We start from the raw sequence: 26850 nt of genomic DNA, 5'->3' as shown, positions 1-26850 counted from the left end.
AGAGAGGGATCCGTTTGTCCCCAGCCAAGCCAGTGCCAACCAGGAGATTGGCATAGCCAATCCACAGAATCATGAGAAATAAGAAATCATATTTCTTAAGCCAATAAGAAGTCTGAGCATCCTAAAAATAGAAATATCTCTAAGAACCTGCTTTCTTTTTAAAAAAACTCTGATTCAGGATAATTTTCATATGTTAAATCTCTTTTTATTGTGGCTTGGGAAACCTCCAGAAGAAGAGGTTTCAAGTAATCTTTTTTTTTTTTTAAGCAAATTGACTATGTACTGGACCAGTATACCACCACGAAGGCAAGAGCATTCTCAGATCTGGACAGTGAGTAAAATTTAACGTGGCCTCAAATGTGTTTGTTTTGGCTAGAAGATGCTATGGCCATCTCCCATAAAACATGGACTAAGAAATGTAGTATGCTGTTTCTGCAATTTCTGCGTGAACAAAGGGGAAAAACAGAACAGTAATTCCCTAGCATTATTGAAACGTGTAGTTTGTTACTCAGCCATTAAAGCCTAGCATTTTTTATAAAAATGCTTCTGCTTTCCCGCAGTCACAGGCACCTGTTCTTCACTCTCCACGCGAGAGAAGAATTGGGTCTCTGTCCAATCTGCTGTTAAAGACAGATATGGGCCCCCCGGAGAAGCCAGTGGCTTCAGGAATTAGAGGGGTGGGCGGAGCTGGTCCCCACGTGCTCAGTGGTTAGCAACCATGGGCTGTTTTGCCCTCAAGACGACATCTGGCAACATCTGGAGGCATTTTCAGTGTCCCGGTTGGGTCCCATCCATTGGCAGAGGCCAGGGATGTGGCTAAAAACCCTGCAACGCACAGGGCAGGTCCCACAGGAAAGACCGATCCAGCCCCCGACGTCGATAGAGCCCGGGTTCAGAAACCCTGGTCCAGCTGGAGAGGTTAGGGACACCTGCAGCCGTGAATCAAGGTGATAAGGTGAATCTATTCCTAGTACAAAGAAACACCGAGTCTGCGGTGGTTAAGTTTTCACGGGGGGGCGCAGCTGGTGTGAGGGCTTGGAAGTGTGCCAAGAAATCTCCGCACGAGAGTCCACAGCTTAACGGGGTCTGGAGTGAAAAGTGGGATTTCGCGTCGGGAGAGACTAAACCAGGCAACGAAATCGGCATCGGGAAGAGACTGAGAGGTAAGAGGAGAATAAAGAAAGAGACCCCACCCTCACTGTCCCTTATGCTTCTTGGAATTTAGATATTAAGTTGTTGCTGGGAGACGGAATTTCCAAACAGCTCAAACCTAGAGTGGTCCCTGTGCTGGATGACATCAAGGCCATGGCAGAAGGTAAGCACTGTGGCAGCAGGACCAAGACAGCCTCCACCCGGAAGGCTCAGCCTCCCAGGCTCCCTCGCCCTTTTCTCGTTTTCCCTGAGGGTCAGCTAGGGCAGAGCCACAGTCCGTCCTTCCTTCCTCCCTCCCTCCCTTTCTCCCTTCCCTCCTTCCTTTTTCCCTTCTCTCCTCCCTCCCTCCCTCCCTCCCTTTCTTTCCTTCCTTCCTTCCACACCTGGCCGCTGCCTATCTTTCCAGCCTCTTCCACCAGCACCCCACTTTCCATTCTAGCCGTGAATCTCAGTGTTCATTCTGATGTAAGTCCCCAAAGGTGTCATTCTTCCCCAGACCCTGTACTGCACAGGCTTCCTCTGCCTGAAATGCCACAGAACCTTCTTCATCTAACATACATATTAGAAAATTGTGTTCCTAGAATGTGTATTTAGCTTTGACAAAGACTGAAGTTTAAAACAGCAAGGCTTGTCTTTAGAATGAGTCTTACCCCTATGGTTGAATCATAGTCAATCACATCAGAGGTTCAGTGGTACCTGAATAAAGGAAAATAGATGGAAGAAAAAAGAAAACAAACAAAAACATAAGTTTTCTTGCTTTTGTCCTTACTGGGATATTGTTAGTGTACAACAGTTGTCCGAAGTTCACAACAAACACACTTAAACTCAATTGAAATAAATCTTCAGCCAGTGGTTAATTTTGTTTCTATCCATTAGCTGTATTTCGGACGGAAGGAGATGGGTTGGGGAGGGGTCCTTCCTTCCTTCCTTCCCCTCATGGTGAGGAAATGAGGCCTCCTGCCGCCTGTGTTACTGACCGAGGAAGCTGATGGTCCAGCCCCGGTCCGTCCTCAGACGAACGCAGCCCCTGCTGCCAGCTTCACTGCAACCTCAGGAGAGATCCTGAGCTCAGCCACTCAGCTAAGCCAATCCCAGATTTCTGATCCTCGCATACTGTGTGAGATAATACACCTTTGTAGTTTTAAGCTGCTGACTTTTGGAATAGTATCTCCTGCAGCAATAGATAACTAATACGGTGCTCAATCCACAGTGACAGCTATTTTCCTAAACCATCAATTTTCTATCCAGCCTTCAACACATGGAAAAGGAGAACTAAAAGCTTCTGATTTCCTAGTCAATATACTATGCTATTTGTGACTCATCAGAATATAATACTCCTTGATTTTAAGGCAGCATATATTGTATAGACCTTTGGATTAATTAATGTCTTTTTTGGGGAAAAGAGGAAAAGTACCACATTAAATGCAAAATTGATTGCATGCTCATTTCACTAACGTTAAAATGTAAAAAAGAAAGCAGAAGGAGGCAGTGAATCAGGGAAATACGGTAATCTTTAAAAACTGAAAGATGGCCCACTATGGAAACAAAAAATAATGAGTGAGAGAAAAAATGCACAAAAATGGTAACACAATGGACTAATAAGGGGCATTGTTTTAGATAAAGAGCTCAGTGTCCAAGGAGTGTAACCTCTTATTCCTGTTAATTAGTACATTTTCTTACAACTGAGTGTTACATGTCTTTCCTCCAATAACCCCATTTACGACACGAAATGAACTCTTTGTCATCGTGGCCGACAGATGGCCCCCAAACTGTGTGTTATTGTCCTTTATTGAAAATTAAATGGCATTAGTCATAAAATGACACCCTACATAAGTAGGGTGTCAGGTTGAAATATCAAAATACTAAAAAAGTGAATTTGCAATGGAGCACCATGTGCTTGTTTATTAAGCCCGTTAACTAGTAGTATATAGTGGAGGTTCTGATAACTACCGTAATTTCAAAGTAGTGATGAGCAGACACGATACTGCCGATATCAGCAAACACTGAATATTAAATGAAAATATTTCTGATTTCTTCAGTGACAGAGGCACTGACAGAGATTCACTGTCTACTTTCATAAGAGAATCAAAGGCTAAAGTGTAACTGGAGGGGCTAGTGGAAATGAAGATGTGGGTTTGGTTTGGTTTGGGTTTTTTTCTTCCAAGTTCACAAATCCCTTTGAGTCTGTGCACAGACCCCAGTTTAAGAACCGCTGATTTCACCTCAAATAGTTCAGGTTTGTCCAGGTAACTGATTATATCAGAAACAAGGAGCTCCAGGCTGTCCTAGAGTTGAATGAACAGTCTTCAGTGATTACTTTGTCACTTGCTGTTTGAGCATTTCTGCCACAGGAATGAAGATGAAGCCCAGACTTTTTCCCCAGCGAAGTTTCCTTCCATAGCTGCCCACCTTCTCTCCCCCTCACCCCCCCACTTCGCCCAGCCCTGTGTCTTAGCAGGAAATATCACTTAATTGGCCAGAACAAAACTATGAGGAGAGGTGGACACCTTGGTGGCTCCTCATTGCTTCACCTTGAGACTTAATCACTCATGTCTAATAGCCACGCAAAACCTTCCCTCTCCACTGCCCTCGGCATCCCTCTTGCTAATGATCTTCTGGGTCCCCTCATTATAACTTCAAGTGTTTACACGTCACTGATGGATTCATCATCATTTGGGCTGACCCTCTGACCTTTTACAATCAAATCTCTCCTGTCATCTCTCTTACTCTCTTATAAACATCTTTCGAGTAATCATGTGTCATTTACCTGATTCATACAGACAAATCTCTGTGTCGTTTGCAACTAAGTGGACTATTGTCTCATGCAACTGAAACTAGCTTCAGGTGAGGCTTGATCTAGTGGTGAGATTCTTTCCATCTAGCTGTTCTCTACAGTGTCTGCATCGTTCTAATGCAAACTCCCCTTGCAGTGCTACATAGGGAAATGGGTTGCCTGGGGGCAGTCAAGGCCCACTCCTTAAGCTGAGGGTGGGACCCGTGTTACCCAGACTCTGCTGCACCATAGGGGAGGGGTGACATGGCTTCTGAGATGCCAGCCAACCAAGTCCAACAAAGCAAGTGATTGTAGAATTGATCAGCCATGAAGTAAAAGTTAGAAAGCTATTGAGTGTTGAGGCCCTGCCCTGTGGCAACGCTATATAGCAGGTACTTTTCCTGCGCCATGTCAGTCGGTGCTCACAACAGCTCTGTGGGGTGAGTATGGTTACCTCCACTTTACCAACTCAAGAGAGTGAGGCTTAGAGTTCATGTAACTTGTCCCAGATGAGGTAGCGGGGAAGTGGCGGAGTTGGGATCCAGACCCTGGTCTGATTATAAGGCCCGTGCTGCCTGGAGCATTCCAGATGGTATTTGGGTACATTTGGGAGTGTTAAGGTGTAGGGTGCTTCCGGGCCATCCACAGCAAACACAGCGCAGTGTAACTTTGAAAGAACAGTTGGGAATCTGGAGTGCAAGAGCTGGTGTGACCACAGGATGACGCCAGGCATCTCTGCACCCCAGATCCCTGTCAAGTCAGTGCATTGGAGTGGTGGTTGGCCAAGATCCCTTCCAGCTCCCAAATTATGTGAAGACAAATGATGTGCAAAATGGTGCAGCGTGGTTGGCATGTACCTTTACTTTTTGCCCCATAGTTTGCCCAGTTTTTAATGTTTGCATTACAATTCTAGCTGGATTAAAGTCGATTAAAACAGATTTTCTTTTCTTTTCAGTGCTTCCTGTATTATTAAAGTGTTTTTTATATATATATATATATATGTTTGTTTTTTTTTAAGCCAGCCTGAATAAGTTAAACTTTAGCCTCTGATGTTGCCAGAGCTTCTTAAAATGTACTCAATAAACTGCTTTGGCAAGTTTTTTGCTAAAAATCCTTTGCAACTTTATGTGTCTGGTGGCCTTTGGAGAAAGCAGAAATATGCAAATGGATTTGTGCAAATCATATTTGAGCTGCAGGCTAGGACCTATAAAGGAAATGTTCTATGAACTAGTAAAATGTTAATTAGCTAACATTGAGAATCTAAAATATCTTTCCACTGACTCCAGATACATAATATATGTGATCTTAGTAGGCTTGGAATGACCCCCAGAGTTATAACCCAGTAGACATTTTTAAAAAATGCTTTGAAGCCTTGGGAAAATAAAAAAATGTATTACTTCTGAGTCCTTCTTGGGACATGATAGCATAGCACCCATAACCTAGAATGTCTGTACACGGTGCCTAAATGGACACATGTTTTCTGGGCCATCAACTTGTTTTATCATCCATCATTCTTTGTTGTTGCTGTTGTTTGTTTGTTTGTTTCTTGCCTTAAAATAACTCATCTTGAAGTCAAAGTGGAAAAGGCAATGAGCGGTAAACCACAGAACATTAAACTGTGAGGTGTGTGATGTGAGTTATATTTTGCGATGCTCTTTTGCGTTCTGTTGTGTGTTTCTAGTTGCAGCTGTGTTCTTTGATTCTTGTTTCCCTGTGGCAGATATTTATTGAGCCTCTAATATGAGCTGGGTACTAGCTCCATGCTTTGCTGATAATCCTGGGAGGTAGGTGGAAAAGATGAGAAACTGAGCTCCAGAGTGACTCTTTGATAAAATCTTTGTTATTATTATTATTATTATCTCAAATACTGTTTAGATAGTAGTTCTTCTGCTGCCTTGCTATAGCACCTTTGGCAAACTCTTTCACCTCTCAGGACCTCAGTTTACTCATCTGTAAATTAGGAGGCTGGTTGGGTCATCTCCTGGTTACTAGGGGAACCTGTGATTCTAGGCTGTGCCTTAGCACGTTTGCTCTTAGGAGATGGCATTGCCCATGTCATCCAAGATGACACCCCAACCTAGTTTTGATGATTTACTCTGAGACCTGGGGAGGCTTACAGGATTGGACTGTATGACCCTTCATCCCCAATTCTATCACCTTATCTGAACAGAAAATCTTGGAGTCTGCTTCAAATAATCTTTTCTCTGAATTTTCGTCCGATCCTGGAAGGTAGTAGAACTGGGGTGAGCCCTCATAATACTTTCAGCAAGAGACCACGACAGGAAAGCATTAAAGTGTGTGTGTGTGTGTGTGTGTGTGTGTGTGTGTGTGTGATTTTAGAACCAAGTTTTATGTGGTTGCCAGGGAAAATTGGGAAAACCAGTTTTTAAGGGCATTTACACTTTCCTAGCAACATGCAATTGTGGCCTGATGCCCTGACATGTGTTCTGTGAGCCCGGAAGACTTATTTGCTTAGAAGAAAATCAGTGCCGTCTAGTCTAAGTTTCACGTCTTTTACTGCTGTGATCTTAAGTCGCTGTAGAAAAGAGTTGTATTTTGCTACCTCCCAAGTCATGACTATGGATTTCTATACCCCAGAGAAATCAAGATAGCAAACAATTTTTAGGGATCAACTAGTATAAGGATGCGGGACTAGGCTGCGGGACTTCCACAATAAAACAGGTGGACTCACTGCTATTGAGGAATTTCAATTTGACCATTCTAATCCCCACATTTTGTGATGAACATGGTGGTGGTTTCACCATTTTTCAGATGAAGACATTGCCAAAGAATGTTCAGGAATCGACTTCCGGTTACACAGCAAGTAGCAAAGTTGGGATCTGTACTAGACTCGCCTGAATCCAAACCTGTGATCTTAACCATCGCTGTGTCTACTTCCAGCTCTTTGAATATCCATCACCAAAATCCTCCTGGGTGTGATCAGTTTTTATGTGAATTAAAACTGCTTGGGATTGAAGAGGCTGGCCTGTCTGGGCTGACCTCTTCAAAGCTAGGCAAGGCTAGGGCGGTGACACCTTTTCCTGTGGCTTCTGCTCCAGTGCTAGCCAGTTAATGCTGTGCCCACGAGTCCCAGTCACATTCCTAGCTTGGTACTCACCCTTGCGTATTTGAAAGAGCTCCCAGGTAGGAAAGCTGAGTTGGTTGGAGTAGGCCATCAATGTCCCTGTATTCCCCTTTCAGACTGCCCCTCACAGCAGGCTCCTCTGGTTGCCTTCCAGTGTCATTTACAAGGTTATCGCAAGTTCCTTTAGGGTACTTTTGTAGATGAGAAGGGATTTTTCCATTTGCCAGCCCAGTGGGTGCCTCTGTTCTGAAGCGGGCTGTGTTCCTACAGAAATCCAAGAGACCAGAGAAACCCTGGTCGAAGTGAACAGTATCTTAACGGACATGAGACAGTTATCTGCAAATCTTAGCAACAGCCTGAGTAACGTTAAAGGGAACCTGGAGCAAGCACTCACTGACCCCATGTGCTCTGTGCATCCGGTAATGACCACTTGCAGCAACATTATGAACTCTCTAAGCCTTCTGGATGGCAGCATCGATTTTGATCAGGTGAGAAGGTAACCTGGCTTCAGGGCAGTATCATTGGGACAGCTGGGGAGGGCTAAGCATGGGCTCACCCATCAGGTTATTTAGCCATCATGTTGGAACGGCTGCAGGAGGAGAGAAGGAATAATGGGAAATACTCCTTGAGAGTTCTCTGCCATCGATTTGATAAAATATATCAGAAAGAATTGAGTTTTTTTTTTGTTCAGATTCTTCTTTTCATAATTTTTATTTTATTTTGACAGTTTGTGCATTTTATAAGATATTGGCTATATTCCCTGTGTTGTACAATGTATCCTTGTAGCTCATTTTATCCATAATAGTTGTACCTCTTAATCCCCAGCCCTGATATTGCCCCTCCCCGCTCCCCATTGGGAACCACTAGTTTGTTCTCTGTATCTGTGATGAATTCAGCTTTAAAAAGGAAAAAGGAAGCAAAAGCCATTTTTGTAGACCTTTAAAAATTAAAATATATATATATTTTTTTGTTTTTTTGCCATACGCGGGCCTCTCACTCCTGTGGCCTCTCCCGTTGCGGAGCACAGGCTCGGGACGCGCAGGCTCAGCGGCCATGGCTCACGGGCCCAGCCGCTCCGCGACATGTGGGATCCTCCCCGACCGGGACACGAACCCGTGTCCCCTGCATCGGCAGGTGGACTCTCAACCACTGCGCCACCAAGGAAGCCCTAAAATATATTTTTAAATGATAGGCCTAGTATATTAACCACAGGTGCCTAAATATAAGGTAATTTTTCACATTCCCAAAGAGAAGATTAGAAAAAAAAAAAGAATTTGGAGCAACTTGAATATATAAAGTTCTGGGATATAGATAAAATAATCATGTCTACTCATGATTTTTAATGTATCAATATAGTGATATGTACACATAGCACTTTATATAAAACACTATTTTAATACAGCTAGATTTTTCTGACTTTCACATTTCATGAATCAATTTTATTCAAACACTTCACATTCAACATCTGTGTTGAATCTACTACAATCACTTTTGTTGTCATTGAACAGTTTTTCAGAGTGTAGGACCTATACTTGCATTTAAATTGTTTGAAATCGAGTTCTTTTGGGGGTAACTTTTTTTTTAACAACTTTATTGGAGTATAATTGCTTTACAATGGTATGTTACTTTCTGCTGTATAACAAAGTGAATCAGCTATACATAAACATATATCCCCATATCTCCTCCCTCTTGTGTCTGAGGTAACTTTTAATTTTGATGGGATTTTGAAACATGCAGAAAATCTGCAAGATTAGTGTACAAGGAAGCCCTGTTTACATCTTTTACCCAGATTCACCAGTTGTCAACACTTTGCTCCATTTGCTTAATGGTATTATTTTATACATCTATCTATGTATCTATCATCTATTTGTATTATCGTATGTATGGGTACAATGCTATGCATTTTGTCCTTTTCTCAATCATCTGGAGTGAGTTGCAGACATTATGCCCTTTTACCCTTAAATATTTCAGTGCATTTCCTAACTTTACATAACCATTATGATTACCAAAATTAGGACATATGACATTGACCCAATACCACCGTCTAATCCACAGTTTACATTCAAATTTTGCCGATTTTTCTAAAAATGCTCTTTAAATTTTTTTCTTTCCTTTTCTCCAGTTTAAGGTCCAGTCTAGAGTACACATTGTCTTTAGTTGTCATGTGTCTTTAGTTCCTTTAATCTGGAACAGTTTCTCAATCTTTCTTCTTTGGCGACATTGACATTTTTTAAGACTGTAGGCCATTTATTATATAGAATGACCTTCGATTTAGGTTTGTCTGATGTTCCCTCATGATTCGATGTGAGTTATGCCTATTTATCAGGGATTTCACAAAAGTGATGTTGTGTCCTTCTTGATACGTTGTGTCAGGAGGCCCATGATATTTGTCCCAGAATTGATAAGAGGTAGAACACGTTAAATCCATGTATAACACTATAAATGAAAAATTTATTCCAGACCACTTACCAATATAACCACTATTACTTTTAAACATGTTTTTTAAAAGGTTGTTTACAACTGTATTCAACAATATTCAGTACCTGAAATTGTGAGGTCACACGTATTCAATCTGTGTTAAATTTCTTGCCCTTATTTTTAGCTGACTGCAATAAGAGACCTTCAAACATCTAAAATTACTGCTTGTAGAGTCCATTCTGAGCTAATGTGTCTTCCTCCGACAATACACTATTGTTCAAAGGAAACTTAGATCACACCCTATAATATAGAGACTTCAGGACTTGGATTTAAGATGATTCCCTTTTTTATGACAAATAATTTGGGGGGGGGTAATCACCTTGCTTTATGTCTTGTTTTATAAAATTTCAGCTCCCATCTTTGGATGAACAAATTGGTAACCTTAATGATATTCTTCAAACAAATTTGTCCAGCCTAGTCCAAAAGGTATGTTTTTTGGAAAAAAAATACACTAGATTATTTTAAAGAATAGAATAGTACATAAGGAAATAGGTAACAGCAAAAAAGCAGTGAAATTCTGGACAGGAGTTGCCAAGAAGGGTGATAGATGTTATCCTCCAGGTAATTTTGTTCATTCCCATTCAAGAATTTTTTATTATGCATCTATTGTACGCAAAGCACCTTGCTAGGACCATAAGAGATAAAAAGAAAAGCATGATCTCATCTTCCTGGGGCTCAGAATTGGATGGGTATAGTGTTGGACCCCATGCTGATTCTGACACGAGATGCTCTCCCACTCTGCCGATGAGTCAGCCATGTTGATTTTGTTTCTTCCCACTTCTGCTCATGTGTACAGGCTGTATGCTCTGCCTGGCACTCTCTTCTTTCTCCCTCTCCTTTGCCCAGCTTCTTGGGCTACTAGGAACTAGTTACTTTAAGCTTTATATATCACTTTCTTAACGAGGCCTTCCCTGGGCATCTTGACCAGATCAAAACCTCTTTTAATACATTCTTACAGCATTGCAAATATTCTTTGTTAAGTTCCTCACAACTTTGATTATTGCTTTCATGTCTTGATTGTGCCACAAGACTGTAAATCCTAAAACAGGAAGGGGTCACATTGATCTAGAATACTGTGATTTCCCCAGTAGCCTAAAAGGAAGAGAATAGCTTTATTCTTGACTCTGTCTTTTAGCATGGGTATAAAAAAGTCATCAGATATCTATTAAACACTCATCTACATATACTAACAAAGGAAGTGTCCCCTTAAACAAGTCATTGAAAACTCCTGGTCTTTGCAGTCTGATGTCACCTCATTTGTCAAATGAGGGAATTGAACCAGGAGATCTGTAAGTCCTCTCCCAGCCATTAAACCTCTTATGATGGGTGACCTCCCCAAGTCCAAACACAGATAAATGTAGAGGGGTCAGTTGTACCAAACCAACACAAGCACCAGTGTGCTGGGTGGTTTAGTCGCCTTTGAGGAAACAGAAGTCATGAATGTTCTTTTTATGGCATTGCTGTTGCTAGGCTAAAGTGGAAACTTGTTGGCACCATAAATCTTATAAACTTTGTAACTTAGATTGGACTGCCATAAAACAATATCATAGAGTAAGTGGTGTATAAACAACAGAAATTTATCTCTCATACTTCTGGAGGCTCAAAGTCCAAGATCAGTTTGCCAGCAGGGTTGGGTTTTGATGAGGACACTTTCCAGGTTGCAGACAGCCATTTTCTCATTGTATCCTCGCAGGGTGAAGAGAGCTCTCTGGGGTCCCTTTTAAGAGGGCACTAATCCCGTTCATGGGGGCTCCACACTCATGACTTAACAACCTTCCAAAGGCCCCATCTCCTAATAACGTCACACTGGGGATTAGGATTTCAACATATGCATTTTGGGGAGATAGACATTTGGTTCATAAGAAGTTGTAATCACTTCAGTGTTCCCTAGCAGATGTCTAAGTATGTCAGCAGACAGTGAGAAACACAAATGAAGCCCCTTCCAGAGGAAAGGCTGTGCTGATTAGTTGAGTTGCTTGGAAATAATGACATTTTCCTGTCATGGATTTAGCTCCAAAGTGATATAGCTTGGCATGGCTGTTTGGGTTTTCGTTTTAGCCTCACTACAATTTGTATTCTTTCTAAGTTGTGTTTTAGGGCATTACTATTTTCTACGAGACTAGATCTCCAATTTTATTGTGTGATTGGGCTGGAAAGTAAGATTCTATTTTTAGAAATTCACTTTATAGCCGCACATGGTACCTTGTACAGATCAGGGTTTCTTAACCTCAGCACTATTTGGGCTGGATAATTCCTTGTGGTGGGGCCTGTGCCCTGCTGGATATTTAGTAGCACCCCGGCTCGTGCCCACACAGTGCCAAGAGCACCCACACAACTGTGATAACCAAAACGTCTCCAGACATCTCCTTGGGGACAAAATTGCCCCCAGTTGAGAAACACTGGTATAAATACATGGAAGCTTTTAACATGAGTTAAAAGTTAAAAACTCTTAATATGATCTTCAACAGATACAATTTAAGGCAAGTCCTCACTAAAAGGGAGTTTTTTTCTAGACTTTTAATGACTGTATCATGCTCCTTTTGGCCTTAAGATGAAGGTTACATTTTAGTGTTGCTTCTCTGCTCCATTCTAAGCTTACCATGAATACTAGTGAACTGCTCTTCTACTTACACTGTATATCCATTGATTCTGAATTATTTTTTAGGGCTATAGATCTCTCAATGCTATCCCTGGGATAGTGCAAAATGAAACCGTGAACGTCGTATCAGGTGAGATTCCCAAATGGAAGTAATTGTGTATCTCTTCTTGTTAAGAATTGGCTGGTTAGTACAAAGAAATGTATTGTTAAGAATTGTTCTTTTTCCCTCTTAAAAAAATATTCTCTCACTAAAACCTTAAAAACTAAATGAATATTTCACTTATGCTACCTTCACCAACTGATATCGATTTAAAAAAATAATAATCCTATCAAACGCTGACTACCATCCTCCCGTGGCTGGAAGCTTCAGGGCCGAGGGCCACACTGTGATGGCAGCCTTCATCAGGAGCTATCAGAGCTGACAACAGCCATAGTTTATGACTTGGAAGGTCACATTTTGATTGTTTTCACTGTGAATTTGTTTTCTAAACGAACTTAAAATTGATTTTTAAAAAGAATACTCTGTCTAGGGACTTACTTTGTCTCTTTAGGAAAATGTTCATATGCCTCAGAGGCTGATGTAATGCTAATTTAGGGTCTTAAACTTGCTTACAATTTTGGAGAGACAGAACTGAGGTCTGTCAGTTGAGAGAGTTCCACTGGTCTCAAATGACGGAATCACGTTGAATTCAGGTTATGGTATCTGGGGTGAATGTACAGAGAAAGAATGCAGTATAAACAGTTCTTTATGCAGGAATGGGAAGAAACCTGGGTTGTTTGCTAAGGGAAGACATCTCTGAAGCTATGTAAGACTATCTTCTCTCTGTCTCTTTTTTTTAAATCATCTCAGGGATTCTTTCTATCTGTTGACTAAGTAGTTTTAAAATGTTGTGTTAGAGGTATTTGATTATTTTTTCCCCTAATATTGTTCTTTCAACCCATTAAGACTTGGGTAAAAAGGATTTTATCCTACTACATAGTGCTTTGGAAGTTTTGTGGGTTCCCTTCTGATTTAAAATATTAAGATATTCAAAACAGAGTTCACGCTTTCCTATGCTAGCATCTGAGGGCTAACCCACGCTGTACATCTGATAACCACCTGCTTACTAATCTCTGTGTTTACTTTTTTGTTTCCCCTTTCTGGACCTCTTCTGCCAATACGTGCAGCCCTCCCTTGTAAGTCTGGCCAAGTGAGGCTTGCAGTTCGCGTGAGCGAGGCCGGGTGTACACACTGTCATCACATAAACACGAGCCAGAGTTTTCCTGAATCTCAGCAAGTGCCACTCCATCAGACTGAAGACCAAGTGCTGGTTTTTATGTCTTTCCAAAACCCATAACCCTTAGCTCCCATGTTTTGGGCATTACGTCCTACCCTGCACACATATTTTGAGTGCCTACTGTGTGCCAGGCACTGCTGGGCTCTGGGGATGGTAGATAAAGAAGGCATGACCCCTGCCTACCCTTCAGCTGGGCATGGATACAGATGCCCTTTATCACCCTCTGGGAAACTGGTGAGGTGTGTGCAAGGGATCCGAGGTGGGGAGAGGGTAGCAGAAGGCTTCCTGGAGGAAGCGACATCCAAACGGAGGCCTGAAGAAGGCACCAGCCCCTTACAGACCCACCAAGGCTGTGGAGTGTAGGAGGGCAGCACAGCCTGAGAACCAGAAGGGGCTCGATTCTGAGTTGAGGAAACTGTGCGTAGGAGAGGGGACGTCTACATACCACATCTCTCAAACCCCCAGAATTCCCAAGGTTAAAAAAGAGACCTGCAGAGTTACCTTGTGGAGGGTCCTGGGGTCTTGTGGCACACGAGCCATTTGGAGGAGACATCGAGCCACTGTGAGCTCTCCTCCTATGAGCTCTCCCTGTGAACCACAGGCTTTGAAAAAAAATTCCCACCATTGTTATGCAATTTCCTTTGGATGAGGCTACCACCTCCCCTAAGTTCGCAGGGAGCCCTGGGATCGAATTGTGAGCCCTGCCAATCTTGTTTCTGCTGCTGCAGAGACATTTATCCGCTTTTCAGGATGAGTGGACCTTGAACCGATTAGTATGTTTTTGGTATGTCCCTGTCAAGAATCACAGTGGATAAGGCCACCTTCAGATCAGGTGTGAGTGTTGGACCACGTGACAGCTCCCACCCCTGGTGGCTTTGATCCCAGGACCTGCCATGATAGTCAGACACTGCCCAGAAAACTGGAACTTACCTCCTCTCTGACAGATTAATAGAAACTATTTGACCGCTGGGAATACTATTGCTTTTTGCATGTAAGAGACACAGGTGTGCTTTAACAAGTCTCAATTTGTATGAGTCAAATAAAATTTTAACAAAAGTGTCGCCTGGGGTCACTTGTTCAAAAAATTGGTCGTGGAGAATTACTGTGTTCCTGAGTACCATTTCGTAGATGGAGGAATTGTTATATTATTAAATTATTTTTGCAAAAGCATTTAACAGAAGCTTTACAGTTAGATAAACCCGAGTTTTCATCCCATTTCTAGTGCTTTCTGAAAAAGAGACATATGGGCAAGTGATCTAACCCCTATGAGCCTCAGTATCACTGTTAGTGAAACGGGAATAAGAAATGGGTTAACATTTATAAAAGTGCCTGGTCCATTGTAGTGGCACACAGTGCATTTTAATCACCCGATCTATTTTTTTCTTTTTTTAGTGAAATAAGTAGAAGAAAACTCTGGCTTGATTTCAGCACCATGTCATTTAAGTTAGCTCTCATAGCTTGCTCTTTTGTTAAGTAATTGCTTTTTGATGGGCTTAGCTACATTCATGCTTGTTGTAGAACCTTTTCATATTTTAAACACATACATAAATCACATGGGAAAAACTAAAAGCAGTTCAAGCTTTTCACTTGAGTTCCGAGACAAAGTTTCTCGTCTCCTCTAGGTTTGAAAATGCATAACTGAGGCATCTTTGTTTTCAGATGTCAAAATGACGTTGGATTCCATTGGTTCTGATATCAAAAATATAAGCAAAAATATTCCTATTCAGGATAAGCTGTCAAATTTCATTCGTTACCTTAATGACACTGAAAATTACATCCACCGCCATTTACCCACTCTGGAAGAATACGATTCATACAGGTGAGTGCCTCCTTTGAGCTGGTACACTAAAGAGGGAAACTTGCTATGGGACGGGAGAAAAATTTGACAATATAACCAGGATAAGCTTATGAGAGCAAATTGTACAAAGAGGCCATAATGTGATATGTATTCACTCTAGTTTATGTTCATTAAAAAAATTGAAGTGTTCACTTCGGCAGCATGTATACTAAAATTGTAACTATACCAAGAAGACTGGCATGGCTGCTGAGAAAGGATGGCATGCAAATTCATGAAGCATTCCATATTTTTTTTTTAATTGAGGACTGAAAGTTCTTGAGCCAAATAGTCAATTATTTGCAGTTTTGATGTCATCCGTGGCTTCCGAAATCTTGGTTATAATTATCTAAGGCATGTAACAGGATTTTAAAACTTAAAAGGAATTAAAAAGGGCATTGGGATCATATTTTTCTTTTTGTTGGTTTATAAAAGAAATATGTAGAGGTTGGTTCTTACAGAAAGAGCATCCCTGAAACCAGCGAATTGTGTGAAGCTGCTGTCGTTCCCAGCTCTTTGTCCTTTAGAAACATGCTAGTGGGAGGCTTTGGCCTTGGGAGGTGATGGTGGACATAGATCTCAGACAAGAGCGCTGGGCAAGGCAGGACTTAGAGCCTCGAGGCATTTCCAGGCTCATGTGAGATGTGAGACGTACTCTCCCCTCTGAAAGGCTCAGCCCCACGACCGCCCACTGGAACTATTCCTACTGCTCAAAGCCACGGAGATTCTGGACACTCCCGTTCCTGTTCAGGTTATTTATTATGCAAGAACACAAGATAAATAATAACAATAATTGCTAGCCTTTAGGGAAGAGTCACAATGTGCCTGCCACGTGCTGTCCACATGGCATCTCATTTAATACTCAGAAAAATCTCCTGGGTTGTGTTCTGTTTATAATCCTGTTTCTTAGAGGCTCAGGGAGGTGAAGTGATTTTTCAACTCCCACCTGACTATGCCCATAATTATCAATATGCCATTTCCTACTGTGTGGCTTGGCCACCCCAGCAGGTGTCGGAACAAAGATAGGACAGACCCTTTCCCAATGAACTTACAATCTCAGAGGTCAGACTTTCACAGATGAAAAGAATGGTACAATGATCTGTCTACATACCAGCTCCCCCTTCCTTCCACCTTCCCCTGCCCTGAGACTATAAGTTTATTTTAAAAAGAAATTTAATGAAGCAGATGAGGCTTGCATTAACGGTAAAGGATTTCTGAGGCCAGGTTCCATGGCTTATTTAATTCTGTGTCCTCAGTATCTGGAACGAAAAGTCACAGAATGGGTGCAGGTGCTTATTCTAATTATCGAGGTTTTTTTTTTTTATAGATCTTTATTGGAGTATAATTGCTTCACAATACTGTGTTAATTTCTGTTGTACAACAAAGTGAATCAACCTTATGCATACGTATATCCCCATATCCCTTCCTTCTTGAGCCTCGATCCCGCCCTCCCTATCTCACCCCTCTAGGTCGTTACAAAGCACTTAGCTGATCTCCCTGTGCTATGCTGCTGCGTCCCACTAGCTAACTATTTTACACGAGTTTGTTCTTAGTTGAATGAAAAACTGTAGTGACAGTTTGTTTTATAGTGTTTTAAAGGTTGGGAAGCATTTCTACCCTTGAATGCTCCTGGGTTGCTGGAAAAGTTTGATGTACATTCCGGGAATGCCAGTAAGACCTAATTGAGGATCCATTCTCCTGAAACGTCTCACAGGACCATTACAAAATCGAGACTTGCATTCTGCAGGCATTTGATTTAGGATGCTCCTAGAATTCTAAAATATTCAATGCACTCATCACATAGAGAGTGCCTGGCTCAGTAAGGAACACAATTCAATCCCCACCGCCCCCAAATATTTCTGCAACCACAAAACATTTTAGATAAAAGACCAGAGGAAAGAGACCCCAATTTCCTTATCTGTTGTCTAATCATGATCTGTCTACATCTCATCATCATTATAATAAGCACTTACAGCCTCAGGAACCTTGAAAGAACTTACAAACCTTAAGGGCCATGGTTATTGGTACCCTTGGAGAGGTTGAGTCAACCCTGCTTCTGGGCCCTGTGGAGGTAAGGCAAAGGAAAGAAACGACAATCCCATGACCACTGAGAGCTCTTTGAAACCAAGATAAACACTGTCTTGGTTGGATTGGAGGACTAGGGGTGAAAAGGGATCTTTTCACAGCACTCTCACCCTCTGAGGAATTAACAGAGGAATCTGATATTTGATTGCCAAGAGTTTTTCAACCACTCCAGTCCAGGTCTAGCAGCTTTTGTGTTGTGATGATGTCACCTCTTACGTTTGCTAACACTGTGTTTGCTCCACCAGGTGGCTGGGTTCCTTGGTTGTCTGCTGTTTACTGACCCTCATAGTGATTTTTTATTTCCTGGGCTTGTTGTGTGGCACGTACGGCTACAACCAGAATGCCACCCCAACCAGACGAGGCTGCGTCTCAAACACTGGAGGCATCTTCCTCATGGTGTGAGTGTTGGCTCTTCCTTGCCATGTGTGGGGGATGCAGGGAGGTAACTGGTGTGACAGGGACCCGGTGACCTCTGGTAAGCAGTCTGGGTTCCAGTGACGTAGGTGGGCTGGTGTGACTGTACTTTCATCGGTCTGGGAAATTCCGTTAAGCATGAAAAGTAAAGGAAACTCTAGATTGGTTGCACTTTGATTGACAAGCTTAAAAGCTGATAGCTCTTTAAAGCAGCTATCAGGGAAATTATTTCCAGTTTGCTTTCTTAATTCTCATTGTTTTTCCCCATATCTACGTATCTACATATCTATCCATCCATCCATCCATCCATCCATTCATTCACCATACTTGCTGAATATTGACCTGACAGACAGACACTGTTCACTCTGAAACTTGATTTAGAACAGAGGTTGCCTACCTGGCACCCTTGGAGTTACACAAGTAGCCTAGTGATGCGATCAGGTGTGAAGTACCAGCAAGTGGTGAGCCTGCAGTGGACTGGAGCAGTTATCCCCATTTCAATTACATTCACATCCAAGTTCATATTTTTGGAAAAAAACAACAACCACCTTTATAGGGTATGACAAAGCAGAGGGGGCATGAGCTGGGTGGAACTGGAGATGGAGCCAGTAATGTAAACCAGTAACCAGGGGTAAAAGCTTCAAATGCTCCCTAGAGGGGAATCTGTGTGAGTTCCAACTCGATATTCTCTTTTCTGATAAGCTTCATGGAGAACCAGCGGCGAGGGGTGTGATGGGGCTCGAGGGGAGTGTAAAGATTTGGAAGAAGCCCTTTGGGCAATAGGGAATCAAAACCACAGCCATTTCTTTGCTTATGTCACTAGTGACGTGCATTACCTTGCTTTTTTAAACTTTGGGTCACTATAATAATCATGCTGCTTATGAGCTGTGATCCTAAGGCCTTTTCCTTAAACCTTCAGGCTCCACTATAGTACACTTTACTAACATTAATACAGGCACATGAGTTTCTTTTTTTTATTGAAGTATAGTTAATTTACAATTTGTGTTCATTTCTGCTGTACAGCAAAGTGACTCAGTTATACACATTCTTTTTTTATATTCTCTTCCATTATGCTTTATCACAGGATACTGAATATAGTTCCCTGTGTATACAGTAGGACCTTGTTGTTTATCCATTCTAAATGTAGTAATTTGCATCTACTAACCCCAAACCTCCCAGTCCCTCCCTCTCCCTCCCCAACTCCGCCTTGGCAACCACAAGCCTGTTCTCTATGTCTGTGAGTCTTTCTGTTTCGTAGATAGGTTCATTTGTGTGTGTGTGTTTTTAAGTGAGTTTTAAAAATAACCTTAAAGCTAATGACATGGGAGTCTGCCAGAATTGGACAAAATTGGACAGAGCTCCACACATGGAAAAGCCTATTTGCTTACATACTTAAACTTAAGAAATGAAGCCAGCAAGGAAGAGGATATGTGCCCAGCCTTTTTGTTTAAATGTACACAGCTACAGACAGAAAATTAATTTAATGTTCAGAATTTAATAATCCTGACACTTGGCTGTTTCGTCAGTGTCTTGATGGTGAATTTATATATTACATCTATTCATTACATACATTTATGTATTACATCTATTTAATTATTTGAAAGGAGGGCGTAACTTGCTCTGAAAAGGTACAAGTTTCATAAAGTTCTATTCCACTTTTAGGGATGAAACCAAAAAATGTGATATCTAGCTTCAAAGAATAAAAAATAGGAGAGTCATGAGTAACTTGGTGGAGGCTAAGAGCAACTTCAGTTTGGCTGTAATACTCACTTCTGCAGATTAAGGAATCTCTCTAAAGGGTTAAAGTCACATGGAAACCTATGGCTTAGGAGCCGAAGGATTTATCTCAGCAGTGGGGAAAAGGCTGGTAACCATAAGCTGCTGTCAGATGCATTTTGGGAGGTCTGCAGACTGAGATTTCTGTACTGTCGAAGCCTACCACTCATCATGGCTTGCTTCGCTTCGCTTAGCAGAATTCTCCGTCTCTCTCTTGAGACATCTGGTAAACAACTGGATAGACTAATCAGACTAACTAGAGGAATGCCGTTTCTTCTTTATAATTGTTTACTTGCTTGTAGAAATGAGAAAGAGTATATTTAGTTCAGCTTCAACCAAAACACCACCTGCTCTTTAAAAACGGTGACGTTATCCAATCAAGAGCATGGTCTCTTTAACAACCAAGCAAGAATCCTTGCCTCCCACGAGGATCCTAGTGAAAGACCTGGAAGGAGGGAAGCAGAGAGTCCTGGCTCCTATACTGTGTCTTCTGAGGGTCCAGGGAGCATTTTAGGGGCTGAATGGGATGCAGTGGTGAACGTACATCTGTGGGGGGAATATGGATGGTTTCCCCAGAGATAAGGAGACCTAATTAAGGCAACCAGAAAACAATCTCTTGTACCAAAGACCGTTATAAAACTTCCAATTTTAGCTCTTGAAAACAATGCCCGATTATCGACACCTCTGAAGAGAAACTAAGATCACGTGTTGCCATGGGCATATTACATACGGCTGGTGGCAGTTTCAGTGGTTATAGATATTTCAGACAGCAGTTTGTCAGGCTATAGCAGGTCATTCCCATTTTAGGGAATTTATTTTGAGGCAGTAGACCAAACTATGGGAAAAGCATTTTGAGCAGAGACGTGTTTTTGTGGTGTTAGTTGTAACAGTGAGGCATTCGAAGTGGCACACAAGGCAGCCACTTCGGAGGCTGGAGTAGATTATGTGGCCGCTGAAAGGATAGAGAGGTTGGCTGTCCTAGGTGGCTGACGAAAGTTTCTAAGATGTTCGACAAGGGCCCACAAAATTATGCACATGTTTTATTCTGTTTTTTTTTTTTTTTTTTTTTTGGCGGTACCCGGGCCTCTCACTGCTGTGGCCTCTTCCGTTGTGGAGCACAGGCTCCGGATGCGCAGGCTCAGCGGCCATGGCTCACGGGCCCAGCCGCTCCGTGGCACGTGGGATCTTCCTGGACCAGGGCACGAACCCGTGTCCCCTGTATCGGCAGGCGGACTCTCAACCACTGCGCCACCAGCGAAGCCCAATACATGCATATTTAGAAAACAAAGGCTGGAAATGTTAACGGCATGCTCTTTAGAGTAGTGGGGTTGTTTTGAAGTGAAGTGTTCTCTCAGAGGTTTGTAACTAACACACACACACACACACACACACACACACACACACACACACCCTCTGATGCCCACAGTTAGAAGCCTGGTGCCTGGCAGAGCCTTCACACACCTTCCCCTTCTTCACACATCTTCCCCTTCTTCACTCTTTCCCTAACGCAGTAGCCCTGTTGGTCTGAGAAGGTCCAAAGGGACTTAGGGCCCCACCAGCAAACATTCCTTGCTATTTATTTCAGAGGAGCCGTGCAGATGTTTCTAATTATGCCTTGAGCATTTGCACTGGGGGGAGCCATGCCCTTTGGGAACACTGTTGTGATTGAGAGCATCAGCCTGCACACTTCCTAGGGTCCTTCCTGGTGTGCACCAGCGATGGTACAGGGTTTGGCTATTCCATCTAGACTGATTTAAGAGTTTGCTCCCTCTGTGTCTCCAGCGGGGCCACTGGGCACTGCTAGAGAAAAGTCATACAGCAGAGCACATTAGGATCCCTACAGAATTGTGATTCCCCACCTCACATGGACCCTCCACAGCCCTTCAAGTTCCTTCTTTCCTCCCTCCCTCCCGTCCTTTATTCTGCGATTGTCTTTCCACTCTGACGCATCCATCCTCCTTATTTTCCTTTTCTCTTCGCTGATGGGCTTACCTTTCTCTTCACGGAGAAAATAGAAGCCATCATAAACTTGCCACCCCCAAACCTCTGAAGGCACCTGTGCTCACAGGCATGGGAAGCCAGAGGCAGAAGGGTCTCTCCCATCTAGGCTCCCTCACTCCCCAGCATCCCCGCTGTGCTCTCAGCCCATCCCCACCCACCATCCCGAGGATGGAACAAAGCCTCCCTTCTTTCTCCTGCGTCTTCATTCTCTTCTCCTCTCCTAGACTTTCTTCTCAACACTTAAACATGTTCTGTTCTCTCCCCTCCTTAAAAACCGAAACAGAAAACCCCTACCAACACCCGTTCTTCCATCTAACTCCACTCTCTGCACAGACGTCTCAAAATAAAGATCTGTGCCTGCTGCCCGTCTGCTGCTTTCCCACCTCCTGCCCAGCCTACACCACTGTGGCTTCGTTGCCGGCCACTTTCAGGTCAGCAGTGACTTCTGTGTCTCCAGTACAGTGGACTTCTTCGAGTCCTTCTTGACCGTGTCCTCACAGCAGTGACTGGAACAGCTGCCAGTCCTTCTGCAAACACTCCTTCATACCCCATCAGTGACCTCACACCCTCATGGTCTCCTTCCCACCTCCCTGACCCTTCATCTTGGTCTCGTTTGCTGTCTCTCTCTCCACCATCTGTTCTCCAAATGGTGAGGTCCCCCAGGCCCAGTCCTAGGCTGCTTCTCCGTCCAACCCCAGCCCCAGGGATCAGTCATCATTTCTAAGCCACTGACTCACTAAAGTAGGTCTGTAACCCAGGCATCTGCGCTCCAAACACCTGGCGGACTCCTCCACAGCATGTCCTCCGAGATGTCTCCCAGGCAACGTGACCAGAAGCCAATCTTCTCTGCCCTCCCTGTCCCTGCTGCTGACAAGCCCTGGTGCCCCTTTCCCTCCCTTTCCTTCACCTCCAGCGCACGTCTTCAGGGCGTCCTGCTGCATCTGCCTCCCAGGTCACACCTCTTTCACCCGCTGGCTCCCCTCCACCACCGCCAGCTGCATCAGGCCACCATCCAGGGCGAGAAGCAGCCTCCTTGGTGGCATCCTCCTCCACATGGGCACCTGTCCCTCCACCCTTCACACTCTGCCAAGAGGGCTTTTCTTCAGAGAGAAATGGGGGTGTGTTCCTCCGGTGCTTAAAGGTCTTCAATAGCTTTCCCTCCCTGCATCCCCCATGCCCCACCCAGCTCGCCCCTACCTGCCTCTCGAGCTGCCGTTCACTGCTCGTTCTCTGCCATCTCTCTGGATGCAGAGCCACGTCAGCCCCTTTCAGACTCCCAAGAGTACATTTCCTACTGTCAGCTGAAAAAAATGCACAACATGAAAGCTGAGAATTGTGTTTTATTCGGCAGACAAAACTGAGGACTTAAGCCCAGGATGCAGCCTCTCAGATCTCTCTGAGGGACTGCTCCATAGAGGGAAGGGAGGAGCCCGGATACAGAAGAGTTTCTGCAACAAGGACCAGGTGGTAGGAACATCAGAAGGTGACTGTTCATTAAAGAAAACCAGACATCCCAAGTCAAGGAATTTAGCACTTTTCTATGTATGGAAGATGCAAGAGTCTGGGCTCACTGAAATCATTCCTTTGCCCTGCACCTCAGCTATCTGGGGTCAGCATCCTGCACTTCATCTTGAGTCTCTCAAGGTGCCCCTGTTGGAAGGGGGCTGCAGCAGCTGATGACTTGATGGTGGGCATCCTGTTTTTATCCTGAGTTCCCTCAGTGCTCACTGATGGGGCAGATAGAATGTGATGGATTGATGGCTGCAACATCCTTTGTTTACTGATGTCAGGCAACATTTTTTCATTGACACTGCCTTACAACCTCCTCCCTCACTGGAAAGCCTTGGTTCACTCAAATGACTCCAGAGCCCATGTCTGAACCACCGTGCTGGGCTTGCAAGCAGGCGAGGGACTCAGTCCTACGTGTTCCCTAAACAAGCGCCTGGTACTTCCTGTCTGCACCCCTCGGTAGGCCGACCCGTTTAACCTGCAGAAAGCTGAAGACTCCAAGTCATTTTATACGTTGAATAGGTAGAATGAGTAAGTACTAGTAGGTAATATTGAATAATTCCTTGTAGAATTATTCACTTTATTTCTATTTTTTTTCCAGCGGGGTTGGATTCAGTTTCTTCTTTTGTTGGCTATTGATGACCATCGTGGTTCTGACTTTTGTTGTTGGTGGAAATGTGGAAAAACTGGTCTGTGAACCTTACCAAAACAAAATGTTATTCCAGGTAAACATGGTTTTTGTGCCCATTATGAAGAGCTTGAGCCAAAACTTTTATTTTCCCCTTTCTCGTGGGTTTCTTCGAGAGCAAAACGATGAGCAGGTGGTTTATATTCAGTAGGTTGAGATTCCATCTATTTGTCAGAGCAAAAAAATATGGCAGTACAGTTGACCCTTGAACCACAGGGAGTTAGGAGCGCTGACCCTCCACGCACTCAAAATCTGCATACAGTTTATATTCAGCCTTCCGTATGCATGGTTCCTCCATATCTCCTTTCTTGGATTCAACCAACCTTGGACCGTGCAGTACTGTAGTATTTACTACTGAAAAAAATCCTCTTATAAGTGGACCCTCGCAGTTTAAACCCATGTTGTTGAAGGGTCAACTGTATTTTTTTTTTTTTTTAACGTAAGTGAAATCAGTACCAGGAATTAAGCCTTGCTCGTCAATGTTGATTGTAATATTTGGGGAGAATTCAATTCTCCTCAGCAGTAGTTCCCAAATGCAGAACATCAGAGGATAAGTTCCCGGGTTCCTTCTATACCTCAAGAGGTTTCTGACCTTTCACATAACTTCCCAGATGACAGTTGCCCACACAGATGGTTTGAGGGTCGTAAATTTGAAGTGAAAGAGACTGATAAATGACACACCTCATAGCTGAGGGTTGTCCCTGGTGGAAATCTGACGAGGTAGTTGGGAATTGAATGCAATTCACTTTCTCCATCTAAGACCAACTACTTCACACTCTAGGGCACCAGGTGCAAGTTTAGCTTCATTAGTTAATGAGGAAGTTTTGATCTACATGTCTGTCTTCTAACTTTGGCTTTCCAGTGTTCTTCTCTAGATTCTGATTTTAAAAATATATTTGTTTTCCTATTTTATTGTATATATTTTTTCACCTCAAATCTGTTATAAAATCAGGTGAATGCTTGCTAAAATAAACCAGTTGTGGTGGTGGTATTTTAATTACTCAGTTGGTTGAAGAAAATTAAATCGGGATAATTTGTCAAATTATCTCCATTTGGCCTCTTGATAAAAAATAATAATAACACATCAAACCAGATGTGTCATCATCTTTTGTACTGTGTTAAATTGTGAAAAAGGAATTCTTAAAAAATAGAGGATATTTTGAAACCATTTACACTCCGTAAGTGTATATACAGTCATGTACCAATTAGCCCACCTTAAATATACATAATATGAAGTCAAAGATTGTGCCCCATTTAATTCCTTTTGTCTAGAGGGAAGTAGTGAAGATCTGGGTCTACTGCTTCATGGCTTTCTATTAGATATTCTGAATCAAATTATCTATTTTTCTCCCATTTCTAATGTGTTTATTTTACTAGAATGAAGTGTTCCCCCCCAAAAGTAGTCCCAATAATTCCTACTAATGCTATCCAGTGGTCGATATCTTTATTCCAATCACGCTATTATTTTCTAGTTTTAAGTTGAAAGTCAATGAGGAAAATCATGGTATAAAAATCCCCCAGATGCCGTATATTGAACAGAATATTCATTTTATTATATGCATGTAAGTTAGTATAAAACTGTCTTTAAAAAAAAGTTTTTTAATTTGTTCTAGGTTTTGGACACGCCATATTTACTAAATGCCGATTGGAAATACTATCTCTCTGGCATGGTATTTAACAAACCAGATATTCATCTCACTTTTGAACAAGTTTACAGGTATAAGTAATTGCATCATGCATTTTTTGCTACTTAGAATGTTGTGTTTTTACAATGAGAATTTTGCTTTCAACATGTCTTTAATTTTAACGGTCAGCTTTCCAGTTTTAGAAGTAAGCTGTTCTCTGGTCTTAGCAGTAAGACCAAAAAGATAATCCTTTCCCTGAAAGCCTTCTAGGCCTTAGGATGGTACTGTCCCAAGCCGCCCTGTCTTAATTACTAGAATTCACTGGTAACAGTGACCTAAAATGCATTCTTGTTTAAGAATCACCCTGCCCCAAGTAAATGCCATATAACAAGAATTCATTGGATGGGTCTGTTGATGGAAATAGTCAGTAAACATGGGAATTCCCTGGAGGTTCAGTGGTTACAACTCGGCGCTTTCACTGCCAGGGCCCAGGTTTAATCCCTGGTCAGGGAACTAATATCCCGAAAGCCATGGTGTGGCAAAAAAAAAAGAAAAAGAAAAAAATCAATAAACAGTCTGTAATAGGAATAGAAAAGAGTTTTATCTGAGCCAAACTGGTGACTATAGCCCCAGAGACAGCCTCACAGATAGCTCTGAGGAATTGTTCCAGAGAACCATGGCTTTCAGAATAGTTTTATATCTTGTCAGAACAAAGAACATTAAACAAGTCAGGGATACATTCATTAAAGGTTTCAAAAAAAAAAAAAACAGATCAGGATATACACAATGAATCACTGTGGCCTTGGCACCTGGGAAGGGAGTCTTATCATCAAAGGAGTACCAACATAGATGTCCCAGGGAGGGAGATATTTAATCTTTATTTTTAACATGGACATTCTTTACTTCTGGTCAATGCACCCTTTTCTTTCATAATTAAAGCCGATGTACAGTGTGTGTTTGACAGGCCACAAACAGCTTGTTTTAGTTAGCATAAAATTTGAGTTAAATCATGTAGAAGCCAGAATGACTTCCCGAGACCTCAATATGTGAACATTTCTTTCGTCAGGTCCAAATCTCAGACATGCTAATTGCAATGCAACTGGAGATCCAGGCTGTACAGTCAGGCTGCCTGGGCTCCAGTCCTGGCTCTACCACCGGGGCCTTTGTGATCTTGGGCAGTTCCACTTCCTGTCGCTTCAATAGGGATGATGACAATAGTAATCTGAGTATCACCAGCTCCCCATCACTTCTAGCGAATGAGACAGCAAACAAGCGGCACAGGTGTCAATCACTCACACCTCGCCTCCATGGCAGGCAATGGTCATCAACTGTGGTCTTCTGCTTTGCCCAGAGGGTCACAGGAGCCTTCTCAACAGCATGTTCTCGGTAGACATTTTCAATTCATTGGAGTTTCTGTGCACAGTTAATCCATCCCTAGGCTCAGAGGAGGCCGAGCTCCTTGGCCTGGTCTGCCGGCTCTTTGTGATTCTGGCTCCCGTGGAACTCTCTGGTCTTACCTCTGTTGGTTAGTGTATCAGACTCTCTGTTCCAATG

The 26850-nt window shown here is 42.8% G+C and overlaps 1 protein-coding gene and 1 non-coding gene across 2 annotated transcripts in view; both read left to right on the top strand.

Moving 5' to 3' along the window:
• Window positions 1-26850, top strand: part of PROM1 (prominin 1) — a 90897-nt gene that overhangs the window by 49242 nt on the left and 14805 nt on the right. The window contains exons 6-14 of the mRNA XM_030864272.2: window positions 268-331; window positions 1226-1315; window positions 7281-7498; window positions 9840-9914; window positions 12154-12217; window positions 15024-15183; window positions 17529-17681; window positions 23585-23708; window positions 25285-25388. Of these exons, the coding sequence (XP_030720132.1) occupies window positions 268-331; window positions 1226-1315; window positions 7281-7498; window positions 9840-9914; window positions 12154-12217; window positions 15024-15183; window positions 17529-17681; window positions 23585-23708; window positions 25285-25388 (1052 nt within the window). The remainder of the gene's footprint in view (window positions 1-267; window positions 332-1225; window positions 1316-7280; window positions 7499-9839; window positions 9915-12153; window positions 12218-15023; window positions 15184-17528; window positions 17682-23584; window positions 23709-25284; window positions 25389-26850) is intronic.
• Window positions 15347-15453, top strand: LOC115857373 (U6 spliceosomal RNA). The gene has a single exon (XR_004041241.1). It is a non-coding gene; the product is annotated as a U6 spliceosomal RNA (small nuclear RNA).

This window comes from Globicephala melas, chromosome 5, assembly GCF_963455315.2.
Source record: "Globicephala melas chromosome 5, mGloMel1.2, whole genome shotgun sequence".
Lineage (NCBI taxonomy): Eukaryota > Metazoa > Chordata > Mammalia > Artiodactyla > Delphinidae > Globicephala > Globicephala melas.
The sequence above is the reverse complement of the archived record's forward strand: the minus strand, read 5'-3'. Positions and strand labels throughout refer to the sequence as shown.